Below are 16,438 nucleotides of genomic sequence, written 5' to 3'. Positions count from 1 at the left end.
TTTCATAAGTTGTGTTAGCAAGGAAGGGGGTTCAGGGTGCAGCCAGAGCTTTGATGAAAGGCTATGTGGAGGAAAGCACATTTAATTTAGGGGAATTGGATGCTAACAGCTATCTTAGCTATCTTAAATGAAACATTTGTAAAAACATAATAGTATAATTTCATCACATCAAAAGAAATTGGAAAAGTGAGTATAACTGTAAAGCTTTAGGTGCAACATTTTGTTCTAGTCAAAACCTTATTGATATTTCAATTAAATCTCCGTTCACCACTGAAAGCATTTATCAACATTCTGTTAATCTGTCATTTTTTCCAACATCTCTTCTACTTTTCTTTTCTTAGGTTGGTTGTCATTTTCTAAGCTTAGGAAGTTTTCGATTTCGTTAATTTGATTTGTTACCAGGCTCTGCCAGTCATCTTCAACAGTAGAAGGTGCAGCCACATCGGTAGGATCTTTAATCTTGGTTGCCTGAAAATGGCTTTGGAGCGGAACTAATTTCAGAGGCTTTATTTTCACCTAGGAAAGACCAAACTTGTTTTCCTTACCATTGAAATTGCTCGTTTTTTTTTAAAGTCATCAGTAAGAGTTAAAAGAAAATCCCGCAATTATGAGTATGTGATAAAGCCATCATTTTTCTTGACTAATTTTCAACAACTACCTTAATTTGGCATAAAACAATAAAATGTGCATCTGGAGGCTCATGCCTATGTAGTAGATCCTTAAGATCCCTAGTAAAGTCCAGGGATACCACGAACATTTTCTAAAAGGTCTTGAGCTTACATTGAAAGAAAAGATACTTAAAACAATTGCAGATCAAAATCTGTTTTGTCTGCTACTCCTCTTCCCCTCTCAAACATGTCTATGTTTTGTATCTTCTCTCAAAGCCGGGGAAAATTAAAAATGTTAACGGAGGAGGGCGCCTGGGTGGCTCAGTCGTTAAGCGTCTGCCTTTGGCTCAGCGTCTGCCTTTGGCTCAGGTCATGATCCCGGGGCCTGGGATCGAGCCCTGCATCAGGTTCCCAGCTCGGCAGGGAGCCTGCTTCTCCCTCTCCCCCTACTGTCCCTCCTGTTTGTGCTGTCTAGCTCTGTCAAATAAATAAATAAAAATCTTTAAAAAACAAAATGCTAACGGAGGTAGACTGCCATATAGAAACTGCCTTTTTACTTTGTTTCCTCTCCTGCTTCAGAACACCATTATTGGACAGACAGGAAAGAGCAGTGAGGTATTTGGAAGTTGGCATGTTTCCAAGGCACTGCATTGGGTCATACTTATTTTTTAACACAGTATTATAAGTTTTTCATTTTAAGATTTTTTTCTGATGATAATTATGCTTTTTCCTCTATTATCTAAACTTCCAATAAAGAAACTAAAATCACCAGTAATCTATCCAGAGAGAACAGTCAACATTTTGGTATTGTTTGCTACTAGTCTTTTTTTCTATTTTTAGCATATTTGATCATTCTATAGAATTTTATGTCTTGTTTTTTCCCTCTGTGGGCTGTTTCCTAGTTCTTTAAAATTTCTCATAAACCATTGTCAGTGGCTGCACAAAATTTCTTTAAAAAAAAATCTTCAATGGTCTTCTTTGATTCCAGATAAAATCTGGTAAAAGGTTATTATATATTTTAGTAAGAATTACATTAAAATTACCTAAAATCTGAACTGCCATTAAACATTTTGATGTAAATATTCTGGTCTCTTCTGTGTGTGTGTGTGTGTGTGTGTGTGTGTGTGTGTACTTTTAAAATCTGGATCATAATTATATCATTTTCTATTCTGTTTAGAACATTTATAGCATTTTCCTCTGTTTAGAACATTTATAGCATTTTCCTCTGTTCTTAAAAGTGTAAGAACATGGCTCCGTTATATTCCATATTCCATAATGTAATATGTTGAACATTTAAGTTGCTGGGACATGCTTACTGTTGTAAATTAGGCTATAATGAATATAATTTGTTTACAGATCTTTGTGAAGATCTTCGAGTATTATCTTACTTTAAAATTTCCCCATTAGACTGGAAAAGGTGGCACATGTATAACATTGTTTTCAAAGTGAGATTATACAGTAATAATATTTCAGTGAGCTTAAATATTTACATTTAACCTCAGTTCCCTAAGGGTTGCTCCTTTTGGATGGGTCTACTTGGCTCCTGAGAATTCTACAGTCAGTGACAGTCCCCTTGAAAGCCTCTGATCCTTGTGGTGATGCTGTGTTCATAGCTGATTACCTATGTTCTTATGAAGTAACAGATGAAAACAAAAGTATCAGCACAGGACTGCCCAGAGACCATAGGCAAGTCATTTAAGTTTTGCGGCTTCATTCCTAGCACTGTTTAGTTGTAAAATGCTATTGTAGAGTAACTGGTAATGGATAAAAATGGGCATAAATGTATATTTCTGATAATGTATGGCATTTAAGTACCCAGCATATACCATTTAGCTCACAGGGCCAAAATGAAAGTAAGTCATCCATGCAATATGGAGAATAGATGTAGAGAAATGTATCAAATCTAAATTTAGGTTGCCAATTTTTGAGGTAAACTGACTGATGGTCTTATGACTGAATGGGGTCTCACAATGCTTGATGCATTTTGGTGCATTTGATATCTAGTTCAAATTACTAATTTTCCAGAATCCTTGACTTTTTATCTTGATGATGGAGAAAAAAGAGACATTTACACATACCTGCTTTAGTTTTCTTTTCCCTTAACTACCTACTTGGTGGGAGGGGCAGGAGCAGGGATTGGCTGGAGAAACAAGATGTAGTAGTGTCAATGAAAGTTTACACGTAACAAAACTTGTCATATTTGGCTTAATTGAGGTTTTGCAGCCTACAGCAGTAATTCTCATTCCAGACATGTTGCTACATATCTTTGCTCCTTCCTTTCCTATCACTTCCTTTTAAAAATCACTTCATTACCTCTGTATCTCCTCTTTCTGCCTAAAAGATCTACTCTTTGGTGTAAAATTTCCCCCAGCCAGGTTACCAGTCTTCTTTGTATCAGCCTGGGGTTGCATTTTAAAATTTAAATGAACTTAATTTAAAAAGGAAAATAAAATACATTGTTAAAAGCTGTTATTTGTTAAGGCTGTGTTAGTGCTGTAATTTTTGTTTTATAGGTCCTAAGGGAAAGTTAATGTGTACCTCTAAGATTTTAAAAATACACAGTGACTTTAAAATTTGTCACTGTGCAGTTGGTTTTTTTCTGTAATCTTTCCTAACCTTTTTAGGTTATACCTTTTAGCAGTTAACACCTATAATTGCCTGTTTTTAAGATTTTGAACAATACAGTCTTTTTCATGCTCAAGTTTTGCACTCTGAGATAAAAATAACTTGTAAATTTTGCCAAAAAACTGGTCAGCTGTAGTTAGTTGCTTGTCATATGACAAATGGACTTGTGGAGCCATGTAATCTCTACAAATACTTTGCTTAAAATATATATACATTCATACCTGATATCACATATATTAAGGATATTTGATCCCTTCGCATACTGTGTTCTAACTGTGGAAATACTTTAAATTTCTTTCTTTGCAGTAGTTTCCCAAAATGATGTAATTACTTAAGCACTATCAAGAACAATGGAACTTAACTGATTGCATTATTTTGAGGCATCTTTTATTAAGATAAAATTTTAAATGCTCAAATGCCACTACTCCTAAATTTAGGTGACTAAAAAAATAGAAGTACATACATAATACACTACCTCACGCTGTCCTTCCCAAAACAGGCTGGGTTATATCTATTTGATTTATACACTGTGACTTTTTCCTGCTGTTTTCCATCAACCTTAATTGTGAAAAATGGTGCCATGTTGCCCTCTTGATATTATTTTGGAGATCAGTTAGGTCTTAAAGCATCCAGATGCATACAGTTCTACACATATCTGTAGAATTAGCTCACTAAGGTCTGCTCGGCAATATTTTTAATTGACTTACGTGTTCTGTGGGAAAAGAAGAATCGTAAAAAGTCTTTGCAGTTGCATTCCTCTCTTCACTGGGCTCTCCCTTGGGATCTGGATGGATACTCGAGTTATTCAAAGTGTCAGCAACTCTGTTAATGCTGGTAGTATCTGGTTGACAAAGAGGAAATGGCAACAACTGAATTTTATTCTCCAGGCGATCATTTTAGTGACTGAACTTGTTTTTCTCTGATCCTATCTATGCTTTTCTATTTAAAAAGCAGCAATTTCTATTTTGTTTTTACTTTGAACATTTTGTAGTTTTCGTTGACTTTGCTCTTAATATACATTAGGCATTTCATTTCAGAAAACAATTTTACTACTACTTTCTAAAACCCGGTTTCACGCTAAAATGAGTGAAATGGTATAAATATCTTCTAAAACAGAATCACTTCCATAAAATGTTACCCTAATTCCCCTGGTTATTGCATTGCCACAGATGTAAACATATTAAGTGAGCCATCTTAACAGTTAAGATTGATGGGAAAAAGTCTGAATCAACTAAAAGATTTATACAATATAAAGAAACCAGCCACAGTAAGACGCACAACAAACGGGATGACTAGTAGGGGTCACTGGAATTTAATAAGTAGATAAAAATGATTTAGATAAACATGTCAGCTTTGAAGGTTAAAAGATACTTGTATCTTTTATGAGTAGACATTTTACAAGTTGAATTTCTACAGAATTTTAGATCTCCCCTCCCATCCTTATTTATATCATTGAGATTTAACTTACAAGAAAGGCCTTGTGAGAAAACGGTAAACACAAGACCAGAACCTTAACAGCACTTGCCTAACTGCAGCATTCAACAGGTTCAAAATTAATGGAATCTGAAGTTAATACATTTATTTTAGTAGGAAAGTTTAGTGTGCAAAATGAGGTTTTAGAGTATTTTGGTGGTTTCTATTTTTCCCTGCATTACCTCTCCATTTATGCTAGTAAAGCTGATACCCTTATTTTGCTTTTAATTCCCAATTTTTCTCTTCAAAGTTCTATCAATTGCCTTTTTTTAAAGAATCCAGTAGCTCTGAGGGCCATTCAAAGCTTTCTTGTAATCTGCATTTCTTTAATGGGTCTAAAAGCACACTGTTAAAGTTCCCGGTAAAATCTAAGAATATCTTTAACAACCTCAATAACTTTCACTATGAGATTGCTATTAGTAAAGCAAACTTTTTTCATGATAATCTTAAACTGTTGTTCATTGTTCAGGTTACATCTGTACAGCATTTATACATGATATGTAGTATACTTGTATTTTTAAATATTTTTGCTAGGAAAAATTTCAAACACAAAAATAGAGTATGAACTTAGGACCATCACCCAGCTTAAACACCCATCAATGTTAAGTCCTATGTATTCATCCATTTACCTCCCCCTATTTTTTACTCTAGAATATTTTTATAAAGCAAAACTTGGGCACTTATTTCATGTGGTGGTTAGAATACACTATTCTTTGAAATGTTGAATATCTGAATGTTTTAATGTTGGTACATAACTAAGGGATTCGGTTTAAAGTGTTTGAGTTACAAATACCAATGATACGAAATGTATTAATGTTACACCTCAACAGCGCTTATAAAATGAAGAAAGCTGGATTCTAGTGCTGGTGAAGGGAAGCTAGAAGTAGACAAATCAAGGAAAGAGGGAGAAAATTGGGAGAAGAAAATAAGGGAAGTTTTTTCAGTATAGAATGAAAAGGAATAAATGTGCCCACCGGCAGAAGCCTTAACAACTGTGAGACTCCAATTAGATAGTTGTTGCTAATTTAAAATTAATGACCTGGACCTGTGGTTGTTTCTGCTATTTCCAGTTTCTTGGTGAAATTTTTTTTATTTCCAGAATGCATTTGCACATGTTGCTATTAGCGGCTCAGATTTAAGTGAAAAGAAATCCCCTCATTTAAATAAAACCTTTCCTACTTTTACATATATACATGTATAGAGTATCTTAGGTTTAGGTAAAAAAAAAAAAATACATTTTAAATGGTTTCATTTTAAACATAAACAGCCCCTTTATCAGGAATAAGGAGTAGAAATTCAAATTTTAAAAGAAAACATAAACATTGTTTTCTTACCTGGTCCAATATCCTTCCTGATATCATCATCATCGTTTTTACAAAGTGTCATTGAAACCGTATTTTTGTTTTCTGATGGGCCTACTGGTCTCTCCTTCAACAAAGGAATGCTAGAAGTTGAAGTGCTCGGTGTTTGACTTTTAGTTTGATTTACTTTTGACCAAGGACTAGGGTCTAAAAAATTCACATATACTGGAATTTTCTCAGTTTTTTTATCTGAAGTTGAAAGATCAAAGGCTGACCTTCCACTTCTGTTTACTAAATCTCCAGATGGCTTTATGTGAAATGAACATGATTCTTCCAGCTGTCCTTCACTGTAAATTTTTCCTGAAACGATGTCATTTAATGACTCTGTTTTCTCTGTATTATCTAACAATGAATGCTGTCTTTCATTGACATTCACAAAAAGGAAGAGGTCATTTTTTGTGGCGTCAGTTATCTGATTCTCATCAATCTGACTCTCTTTATTAGAAAACTGTATTTCTGTGGAAGTTTGCATAGGAACAGCAGTTTTCATGTCTTTTGCTTGTGAAGTATGTATAGTCTCATTTTTAACTTGAAGATGGGAAGTGGTTGCACTTTCTAAATATCCCAAACAGTTCTTCAGTTGACTAGTGTGCATCTCATTCAGATTTTTCCATATAGTTCTTTCACTAGGGCTTGAGTTGGGTTTCACCAACATAGGCATAATATTAACATTTTTATCTGAATTCTTAAGTACTTTCAAATTCTCACTGAAAGCAGCCGATGAAGGGTGGTTAGTTGCTGTATCAGAGGGAATAGTTAGTTCAGGTTTCTCTGAAGTATTACTACAGATCTGCTGAAAAACTGAAGTTTGTTTAAATGGCAATACACTGCACTCACTTTTTTTATTTAACAGTTGCATCTGGTTTATTTTACATTGTTTATCATCTAACATAACATTACTTGACTCCTGTAAACTGTATTTCTGACACTGAACAGCATTCTTTTTTACATTTAGAGATGAACCCAGATCTGCTTTGGTTTGGTCACTATTTTTAAGTTCCTTCTCTGTGACATTTTCTTGAATCACTGGAAGCAGTCTGAATCGTTTGAATGGTTCATCTTCAGAAACATCTTTCTTTTGATTTGTATGGTGAGCCATCATCTCACTTAAGATATTGTTAGATGATCTGTTATTTTCAACCTCCAGATGGACATCTGCATGGTGAAGCTCGAATCCTTCAGTTCTTTCTAGGCGTATCTTTTCTGTTTCTATTGATCTATCTGCCACTAAAAAAGAATTGTTTGGTGATTTAAACTCTGTACATCCATTGTCTTTTCCCGAATCCACCTTGTCTTTTATTTCTGAAGTAACTGCTTTTCTAAAGTCAGTAACATTCAAGGTTTGTCCTTGACTAATTAGTTCTTTTTCTGTGGCAAGGGCTTTGCTTAGGGAGATTTCACTCTGATTTTCATCCTGAGATATAGCAGGGTCAATTTCATTCTTTGAGCTTTTTTCAAAAAGCTGTAAATCTGTCATGATGAGAACACAGTATTTTTATATTATACACTAAAACCTGCTTTTATAAGACACAATGTATTACCTATTTATGTAAAAACATATTTAGCCTTAAATATCTCATTGGCCATTACACAAACATTATGATACCAATTTTACTAAATATTCAGTTCCCTTGGTCATAATATATATTTAGCATGCTAAATATTTGGCTCTACTCATATTAAATTTTTATTTCATAACAGCAAAAGTATTTTTGGTTTAAAAAGAGGGAAGTAAGTTGAGGGTATTAGGAAATGGTTTTTAATTTTCTAGTCTGTTATACTTCCTTTTGAGCATACAGTACAATTCCATGTAAACACACAGCCGAGTAAATAAAAATGAATTTATCCTAACAAGTTAGACTCTTAATTTCGATTACTACTGTCAAATATTTAACCAAGGAAATCTGAAGATCTAAATGGTTTTATTAAATGATTCATTGAATCAGCATCCTATCTAGCAAAGAGAAAAGAGCCCCAGTGAGCTACAGAAAAAAAAGGAAAGGTTTTTAAAGGTAGCGAATGAGTGGAAAAAAGAAATTATTAGCAAAGAATACATTGTTTTAGGCAAGGTTGCCCTCCTAAGGGGAAAGGAAGAGGTCTATCAATGGGTTTCTTATTGCTGACCAGGAAATTCCAGGTTGACTGATTAAAGGTTACATTCCTGGGGCTGAAGCTGCAGTTTGGTTAGGTATTAAGTTTTGGTTTGCTGACATGGGGTTCTTAACACGAGAGACTCCATTTTAGGCCTGTGGTTTTCTTTTTAAACTACTTAGGATCCAGAATTGCTGTTTCTTCAAGACTTGACAATCATCACTTTTTATTCATTACCTTCTAAGTATTTTAAAGTTTGGGGATACTTTTGGGCAAATGTATAGAATACTTACAACATATATTTTATTCATCTGGGTTTTAACCATAGATTTCAAAATTTCCATATAGTTAAAATTTAGAATACAAAATTCAGGACTTGAAGGGCTTTAGTCCATTCATTCTTTCTACAACGTCTCCACCAAGTGGTTGTTCAGCCTAGGTTTGAACACCTTCATACAGTTAAGTTTATGGTCTTTATAAACAATTCTTTTTCAAGACGGACAAATTAGTAAATTATTTCAATGGTTACAGACAGGCCATTTGAACTAAGAAAAGTGCTCTAGGTCTGATATCAGAAGGTTATTCGTATCCCAGAGAACACACTCCACAAAGCAGTGAATGCAGAAAACAATGCAAAAAGCCATGGAGTAAATGATAAGACAAAAACAGAATTTTCCCCAAAAATAACTGACTGTAAAGAATAGCTCAAAAGAGGCCTGTCTTAAGACATATACAAATGAAAAAGTGTTTCTTCAAATACAGTACAGGATTCTCAAAGCAAAGACTGTAACTGATATTCCCCTAAATTCCATAGATGGCCTAGCACAGCACTTTGACAGATCCTTTATTTTGGGGAGGGGCTCAATATATAAAATTAGAAAATAGCAATATGCTGGTTACCTTCTATAATGACTTCTACACATGGACCTTCTTTCTTCTCCTTTTCTTTGTAGGTAGTATCTGAACAAAAAGTATTTTTCTTTATTTCTTGCCCAGAATTGTATTTCTGTATGATGATGTTTTCTGATTTTTCCATTGACATTTCACTGTTTTTAGTATTTACTTCTGGAATATTCTAATGTAAAATGGAAAAAAATACCTTTAATGTAAAAACATATTGTTAAATAGTATAAGACTTCTGAACAAATTCTGTTGATGAAAGAATCTGTGTTTCAGGTCAACCATTCAGCAATTTCTATTTGAAAGCCAAATGACTTGCTAAATTTAATATACTACTCTTTGTAACAAGATCACTTTAACCTCATTTTGTATAGTTTATCATATTTAAACAAAATTGAGACCCTTTGAGGTTTTCAACATGCATTACACATTATTATGTAATCTCACACATTATATGTAATAAAATACCACTCTTTTATTAAAAGCAAGGTAGTTGTGGCTAGCGAATTGTTTTATGCATCTTTAAAACAGTGGATCAATTCAACATCCTTTTATTCCCCACACATATTCAGCACATACTCCATGGAAACACTGCACGAAGCTTTCGGATACAAGGATGAGCAACCTACAGACCCTAGTGTCAAAAAATAATCCAGGAGGAAGATAGGAAAAGAATAATCTCGATGAGGATAAGGAGGCACTCCAGGGAAACAAATGGCATATACAGATGCTAAATGCAAGCAAGATTATAGTCTTCTCGTGGAACTACTCAGGATTTATTTCAGCTAGAGCTTATATTGCTGGGAGAATGGAGAGAGATGATGCTTGAGGTAAGCTACGCCCAGGTCATTAAGGGCCAAATACAGCATGTGGAGGAGTTCCAAGAATACCATGAGAAGTCACTGAAGGGTTTTAGACAAGGTAATAAACATGATCTGATTGGAAAGACCATTCTGGCTGCAGCATCAAGAATAGATTAATGTTTTCTAAACTTCATTGATTAAAACCTGCAATGAGAAATAAATGTTCTACAACACAGCACACCAAATATCTACTCTTAATGAGATTACATTCTGTTTTCTATGCTACTTTAGTTCATTTTTTAAAGAATGCTGGTCACAGACCACTAAACTAATTTCCATGAACCACTAATAGGCTGTACTTAGAAGTCTGAAAAATACTGAATTAAAGGGAGACAGCATGAGGCAGAGAGATGCATCAGAAGAGTGTCATAGTGCCATAGTCCAGGCGATACCATTAGAGATGAAGAACTGAATAGATACACGAATTATTTATGAGCTAATAAACAGGACTTGATGAATGATAGGATATGAAAGAGTCAAGACTGAATCACAGTTCAGGTTAGGTATGTAGGTGACTGGTGGATGTTATTTACTCAACTAGAAAACAGTAGTCGCAGGTGTGGATGAAAATGTCATGGGTTGTTTGAACCTGCTTAGTGTGAAAAGTTAGTAAGATAATAAGGTGGAGATGTCTAATGAACATCCAGATTTATGAATCCGGAGCTTATGAGAAAATTTACCTGGAAATGTAAATTTGAAAATCATTGGTAGACAGATGGCAACTGAAGATGGACAAGTTGATGAGACTAAGTGAGAGTATATTTTGCAGGGAAAAAAGGGTAAAGGATAAAATGCTAATGAAATCCACAAATGAGGCAGAAGAAGAGAAACTTGCAAAGGAAAAATCTGCAAAGGAGAATGACAAAAACAGTATGGTAGTTACCAGGAGCTTTGTAGTCTTGGATAAATATGGGTTCAGATCCTGGTTTCAGTACTTACTAAGTGTGAAATCTTAGAAGAAGATATTAGTTATCTATTGCTGTGTAACAAATTACCCAAACTTAGTGGTATAAAACAGCAAATATTTATTATGCCATAGTTTCAATGAATCAGGAATTCATTAATGACTTGGCTTGATGACTCAGGGTCCCTCATGAGGTTCTAGGCAAGCTGTCATTACTAGAAGTCTTAACTGGGGCTGGAGGGTCTGCTTCTAAGAAGGCTCACTCAGTGGCTGGCAGTTGGTGCTGGCTGTTGGGTGGGGTGCCTAAGTTTTCTTCTATGTGGCCTTTCTTCCTCTAAGGCCTCTCTTCACAATGTGGCATCTTAGCAAATAGCCTGGGCCTTGCATAGGCTCAGAGAAAGAGGCACAGAAAGACTGAGTGGTGCCTCTTAAGTGGTGCACCTAAAACAGAAACCACAGTCATCTTAAAACCTAATCTCAGAAGTCATATCATATCACTTTTACTGTTACTTTATTAATTAGAAACAAGTCACTAAATTCAGCTCAGACTTGGGGAGAGGATTACAAAAGAACATGAATAAATGGAGTAGGAATCACTTGGGGCTGTCTTAGAGGCTGCCTACAATACTTAAAACACTGTGAGTCTATTTTCTCATCTATAACATGAAAATGTGAAGATTAAATTCAATTATGTATTAATGCATATAACTCATGGTTGCCTAATTAATGATAAGAATAACATTTTCACTTTTAAGAGCAGTTTGAGAGGTAGATAGAAAACAGATGAGTGAAATATGACAGGAGAAAAGGTATTCAAGAAGGAGATAGTATCAATGTACACTATCAAAGGGACTGAAAAATGTCCTCTGGAAGTAGTGTCCATTTGATGGAGTGGGAGGGTTGAAGCCAGATTGCCCTATGTTGAAGGATAAATGGGAAGGAGGGAAGTAAAGAGTATGGAAGTAAAGAGTATTAGACCACTCTTTTCAGATTTAAAGAGTATGAGTTTGAACCTGATGCTACAGGGAGAGAACAGACTTGTATTTAGAGATGGACACAGGATCAAAAAAGTCTTTGTGTACTTTGTAAAATGAGAGAAACCTGAGCACGTTTAATTGTAAATGGGAAAATATAAACTAGTAACTCACAAAATAAATATAATTGACAAACATAAGAAAGTATGTTTAAAATAAAAATGAAAATTAAAACTGATTAAATATTCAGAGTTTGGGTATACAGGTATTGTTATATGTGGTTGGTGGGAGTATAAACAATCTTCCTGGAAGGCAATCTCACAATATGTGTCAAAATTATAAGTGAGCAAGCTCTTTTTTTTTTAAAAAAGATTTTTATTTATTTGAGAGAGAATGAGAGATAGAGAGCACGAGAGGGAGGAGGGTCAGAGGGAGAAGCAGACTCCCCGCTGAGCAGGGAGCCCAATGCAGGACTCGATCCCGGGACTCCAGGATCATGACCTGAGCCGAAGGCAGTCGCTTAACCAACTGAGCCACCCAGGCGCCCCTGTGAGCAAGATCTTTGATCCAGCAATACTATTTCTGGAAATTTATCCTAAAGAAATAATCACACAAGTACACAAAGATTCACAAATCATTCAATAAATCCCAAGCAAAATATGCAATGCAAGCAACAATGGAACAGCATCTTCAAATGAATGAAAGAAAAAACTGTCCATCTAGAATTTTATATCCAGTGAAAATACCCTTTAAAAATTAAGGAGAAATAAACACTTTTCCAGACAAAAGCTGAGAGAATTCCTCACCAGATATCCACACACATGTGCACGCTTACACACACATGCACAAATATTAAAGGAAGCTCTTCAAGCTGAAGTAATAGGATACCAGCTAGAAACCTGGATCTACACAAACGAATAGAGTGCCTGAAATGGCAAATATGAGTGAATGTAAAAGACGTTTTCTCTAATTCTTCATTTTCTTAACCAGGTAATTAACAAGTTAAAATAAAATAAATAATATATGGTGGAGTTGATAACATATGTAAAAGTAAAGTGTATTATAAAAATATCACAAAAACCAGGAAGCAGAAAATGAGAACATAGTATTGTAAGCTTCTTACTAATCAGAGAATTTGGCATAATATTATTTAAAAGCAGACTATGATCAATTACTCTAGAAAAGCACTTTGCAAACTATGGCCAGTGGGCCAACTCGGGCCTACTGTTTTCGGAAATATTCTTTTGTTGGTACACAACCATGCCCATTTATGAATGAACTTAATGCCACTGAACTGCACACATAAAAATAGTTTAAGTAGTAAATTTTATGTATATTTTACCAGAATAAAAAATATGCAAGAAACAGTTCTCAAAGAGAAAATAAAAGACTTCTTCATGTCATTACTCAATCATGAATATTCCCATTAGAAAAAGTCACAGGATTGAAAAGGACACATAATGCAAGCACTAACCATAAAAGATGGAATAGCTGTATTAATATTATACAAAATAGATTTTAAGACAAGAAATATTACTAGGAAAAAGATGGATATTTCATAATGATAAAACGATCAATTAATCAGGAAGTCATAACAATCATAAATGTATATATACCTAATAACAGAGCTTAAAAACACATGAAGCAAAAACTGACAGAACTGAAAAAAGAAAGATAAATTCACAGTTATAATTAAAGATTTCAATAGTCTTCTCCCACTAATTGATAGAACAAGTATACAAAAGATTCAGTAGGGATAGAAAAGACTTGAACAACATTATCAACCAGCCTGATCTAACTGGCATTTATAAAACATTCAACCAACCAATAACAGAATACACATTCTTTTCAAGGGCACATGAAATAGTCACCAAGATAGGGGCGCCTGGGTGGCTCAGTCAGCTAAACGTCTGCCTGCAGCTCAGGTCATGATCTCAGGGATCGAGTCCTGTGTCTCTGGGATGAGTCCTGCGTCTTTCTTAGGCTCCCCGCTTAGCAGGGAGTCTGCTTCTCCCTCTGCCTCTGCTCCTCCCCCCCCTTGTGTGCATTCTCTCTCTCTTAAATAAATAAAATCTTTTTAAAAAAGAAAAAAAAAAGAAATATTCACCAAGATAGATAATAGGCTTGGCTAAAAAACAAGTCTTTTTTAAAAGGATATTTATAGGGCGCCTGGGTGGCTCAATTGGTTAAGTGACTGCCTTCGGCTCAGGTCATGATCCCAGAGTCCTGGGATCGAGTCCCACATCGGGCTCCCGGCTCAGCGGGGAGCCTGCTTCTCCCTCTGACCCTCTCCCCTCTCATGCTGTTTCTCTCTCTCAAATAAATAAAATCTTTAAAATAAATAAATAAATAAAAGGATATTTATATTTAAAAGGATGTATTTATATTTAAAAGGATAAAAGTCTCATAGAAAATGTTCTCTGACCACAACTAAATTATATTGGAAATCACTAACAGAAAGAAATTTGGAAAATTCTCAGATACTTGGAAATTAAACAACAGTTATAGGTCATACCCATATGGTTTATGCCCATACCAATGGATCAAGGAAGACCTTACAAAAGGAATTCTAAAATATGAATAAGCATGGAAACACTACATATCGGAATTTGTGGGATGAAGCTATAACAATGCTTTGAGGAAAATTTATAGCTTTATATGCTTATATTAGAAAAGAAGAAAGACCAATAATCAATGATCTAAGTTTCCAAGTTAAGCACCTAGAAAAAAGCATATCAAATCCAAAGTAAGTATGATGAAAGAAATAATTAAGTTAATAGCAAAAGCCAATGAAATAGTAAATGAACAAAAATGAGAAGGAAATCAATGAAGTCAAAACCTGGTTCTTTGAAAAGACCAATAAAATTGAAAATCTAGCTAAATTGATGAGAGAGAGAGAGAGAGAGAGAGAGAGGAAGAAGAAAAAGGAGGAAGAGGAGGAGTGGGAAGAAGAAGAAAGGCAGGACAATACAAATGAAAGAGAAGAAATCAATACAGATCCTAGAGAGGAATGTAAAAATAACAGAATATCACGAGTAACTCTCTGCCAACAAATCTGACAACTTAGATGAAAAGGACAGTCCCCAGAGAGACAAAAATTACCAAAAACGACTGTGGTGTAAATCTCTAAGACTACTCCCTGGTTCTGTGATTTGCTAGGAAGGCTCACGGGACTCAGGATACGGTTGTACTAATGACTAAGATTTATTACAGCAAAAGAATACAAAGCAAAAACAGCACAGGGAAAATGCATATCAGGGTGGAGTCTGGAGCAAACCAGGTACCAACTTTCAAGAGTCCTATCCCAGTGGAGTCACCCAGGACATGCTTAATTCCTGCAGCAGTGAATTGTGACAACAAGCATGAATTTTCTTCCACCAGGTAAGCTCATCAGAGATTCAGTGCTCAAGGATTTTTTGGGTGCTGGTCATGCTATCTGCCTAGCATGCACCAGAACTCCAGACTCCCAGTAAGAAAACAGATGTTCAGATAACCACAATGTTTGACTAACAGTTTAGGCACAGTGAGCCACTCCTGGCAGTTAGGTAATGGTGGGGAACCTTCTCCAGATCCAAGTTTCCAGGTATCAGTCAAGGGCCAACTTTATAAGCAGGCCTTTCTAAGGATAGCATTCACAGGCCTCTCTGTTAATTATTTTCTTCTGCACACCAACACAGGAAGAAATAGAGTGAACTGCCCTATAAATAATACTTAATTTGTTATTAAAAATATTCCCACAAAGAAAAAGCATAGATAGCTTCACTGGCAAATTCTAATATTTAGTAAAGAATACCAATTCTACACAATACTCTTTCAGGAGGAGGGAACACATTCTAACTCATCTTATGAAGTATTACTCTGATATGAAAACCAGACCAAAAGAATACAAAGAAAAAACAAACAAAACCTACAGATCAGTATTCCTAATCAATGCAAAATCCTTATAGCATTAGCAAATTACATCCAGCCATTTATAAAAAAGAAAATACATACTCCAGGAATGCAAGGTTGTTTTAAATTTGTAAGTCAATTACTGTAATTAATTGGTTAATAATAACATATTAACAGAATAAAGAAAAAATGATTATCTCAATTAATACAGAAAAACCATTTCACAAAACTTAATACCCATTCATGATAAAAACTCAGCAAACTAGGAACAGAAGAAAACTTCCTCAATCTGAAAACATATACAAAAAACCTATAGCTAACATCATATGAAATGGTAAAAGACTAAAAATTCTCCATCTGAAATGGAGGAACAAGGCAAGCAAGTCCACTGTCACAACTTTCATTTGACATTGTACTAGAGGGTCTTCGTTACTGTAATAAATTGAGAAAAAAGTTAAATTCATACAAAGCAGAAGGAGATAAAACTTCCTTAAATTCACAGATGACATGATAATGTACACAGAAAACCCAAAAATTAGGGGGAAAAAAAAACTCTACCATTACAATAGATTTTAAATAGCAACAGGATACAAGGTCAATGTATAAAAATCAAATTTTACTTCTATATACTAGCAAGAAACAATTAGAAAAATTAACGTTTAAAATACTGTTTATAATAGGATTCTAAAACATGAAATATTCAGGGATAAATTTCACAAAACATTTTAAAGACTTACACAATGAAAAT

The 16,438-nt window shown here is 34.7% G+C and overlaps 1 protein-coding gene across 4 annotated transcripts in view; it reads right to left on the bottom strand.

Annotated features, from left to right (window-relative positions):
* Window positions 1–218: 218 nt before the first annotated feature.
* Window positions 219–16,438, bottom strand: part of CCDC73 (coiled-coil domain containing 73) — a 181,735-nt gene continuing 165,515 nt past the window's right edge. For all 4 annotated transcript variants that reach the window (XM_073904792.1, XM_073904793.1, XM_073904794.1 and 1 more), the window contains 4 exons: window positions 9,059–9,233; window positions 6,041–7,537; window positions 3,941–4,074; window positions 219–516 (listed from right to left, as the gene is read on the bottom strand). In XM_073904792.1, coding sequence (XP_073760893.1) covers window positions 295–516; window positions 3,941–4,074; window positions 6,041–7,537; window positions 9,059–9,233 — 2,028 coding nt within the window. In that variant the 3' untranslated portion in view covers window positions 219–294. The remainder of the gene's footprint in view (window positions 517–3,940; window positions 4,075–6,040; window positions 7,538–9,058; window positions 9,234–16,438) is intronic.

The sequence above is a fragment of the Callorhinus ursinus genome, unplaced genomic scaffold (genome assembly GCF_003265705.2).
Source record: "Callorhinus ursinus isolate GAN/ISIS: 27379988/994484 unplaced genomic scaffold, GSC_fseal_2.0 scaffold21, whole genome shotgun sequence".
NCBI classification, from domain to species: domain Eukaryota; kingdom Metazoa; phylum Chordata; class Mammalia; order Carnivora; family Otariidae; genus Callorhinus; species Callorhinus ursinus.
This window is presented reverse-complemented; position numbering and strand designations above follow the sequence as displayed.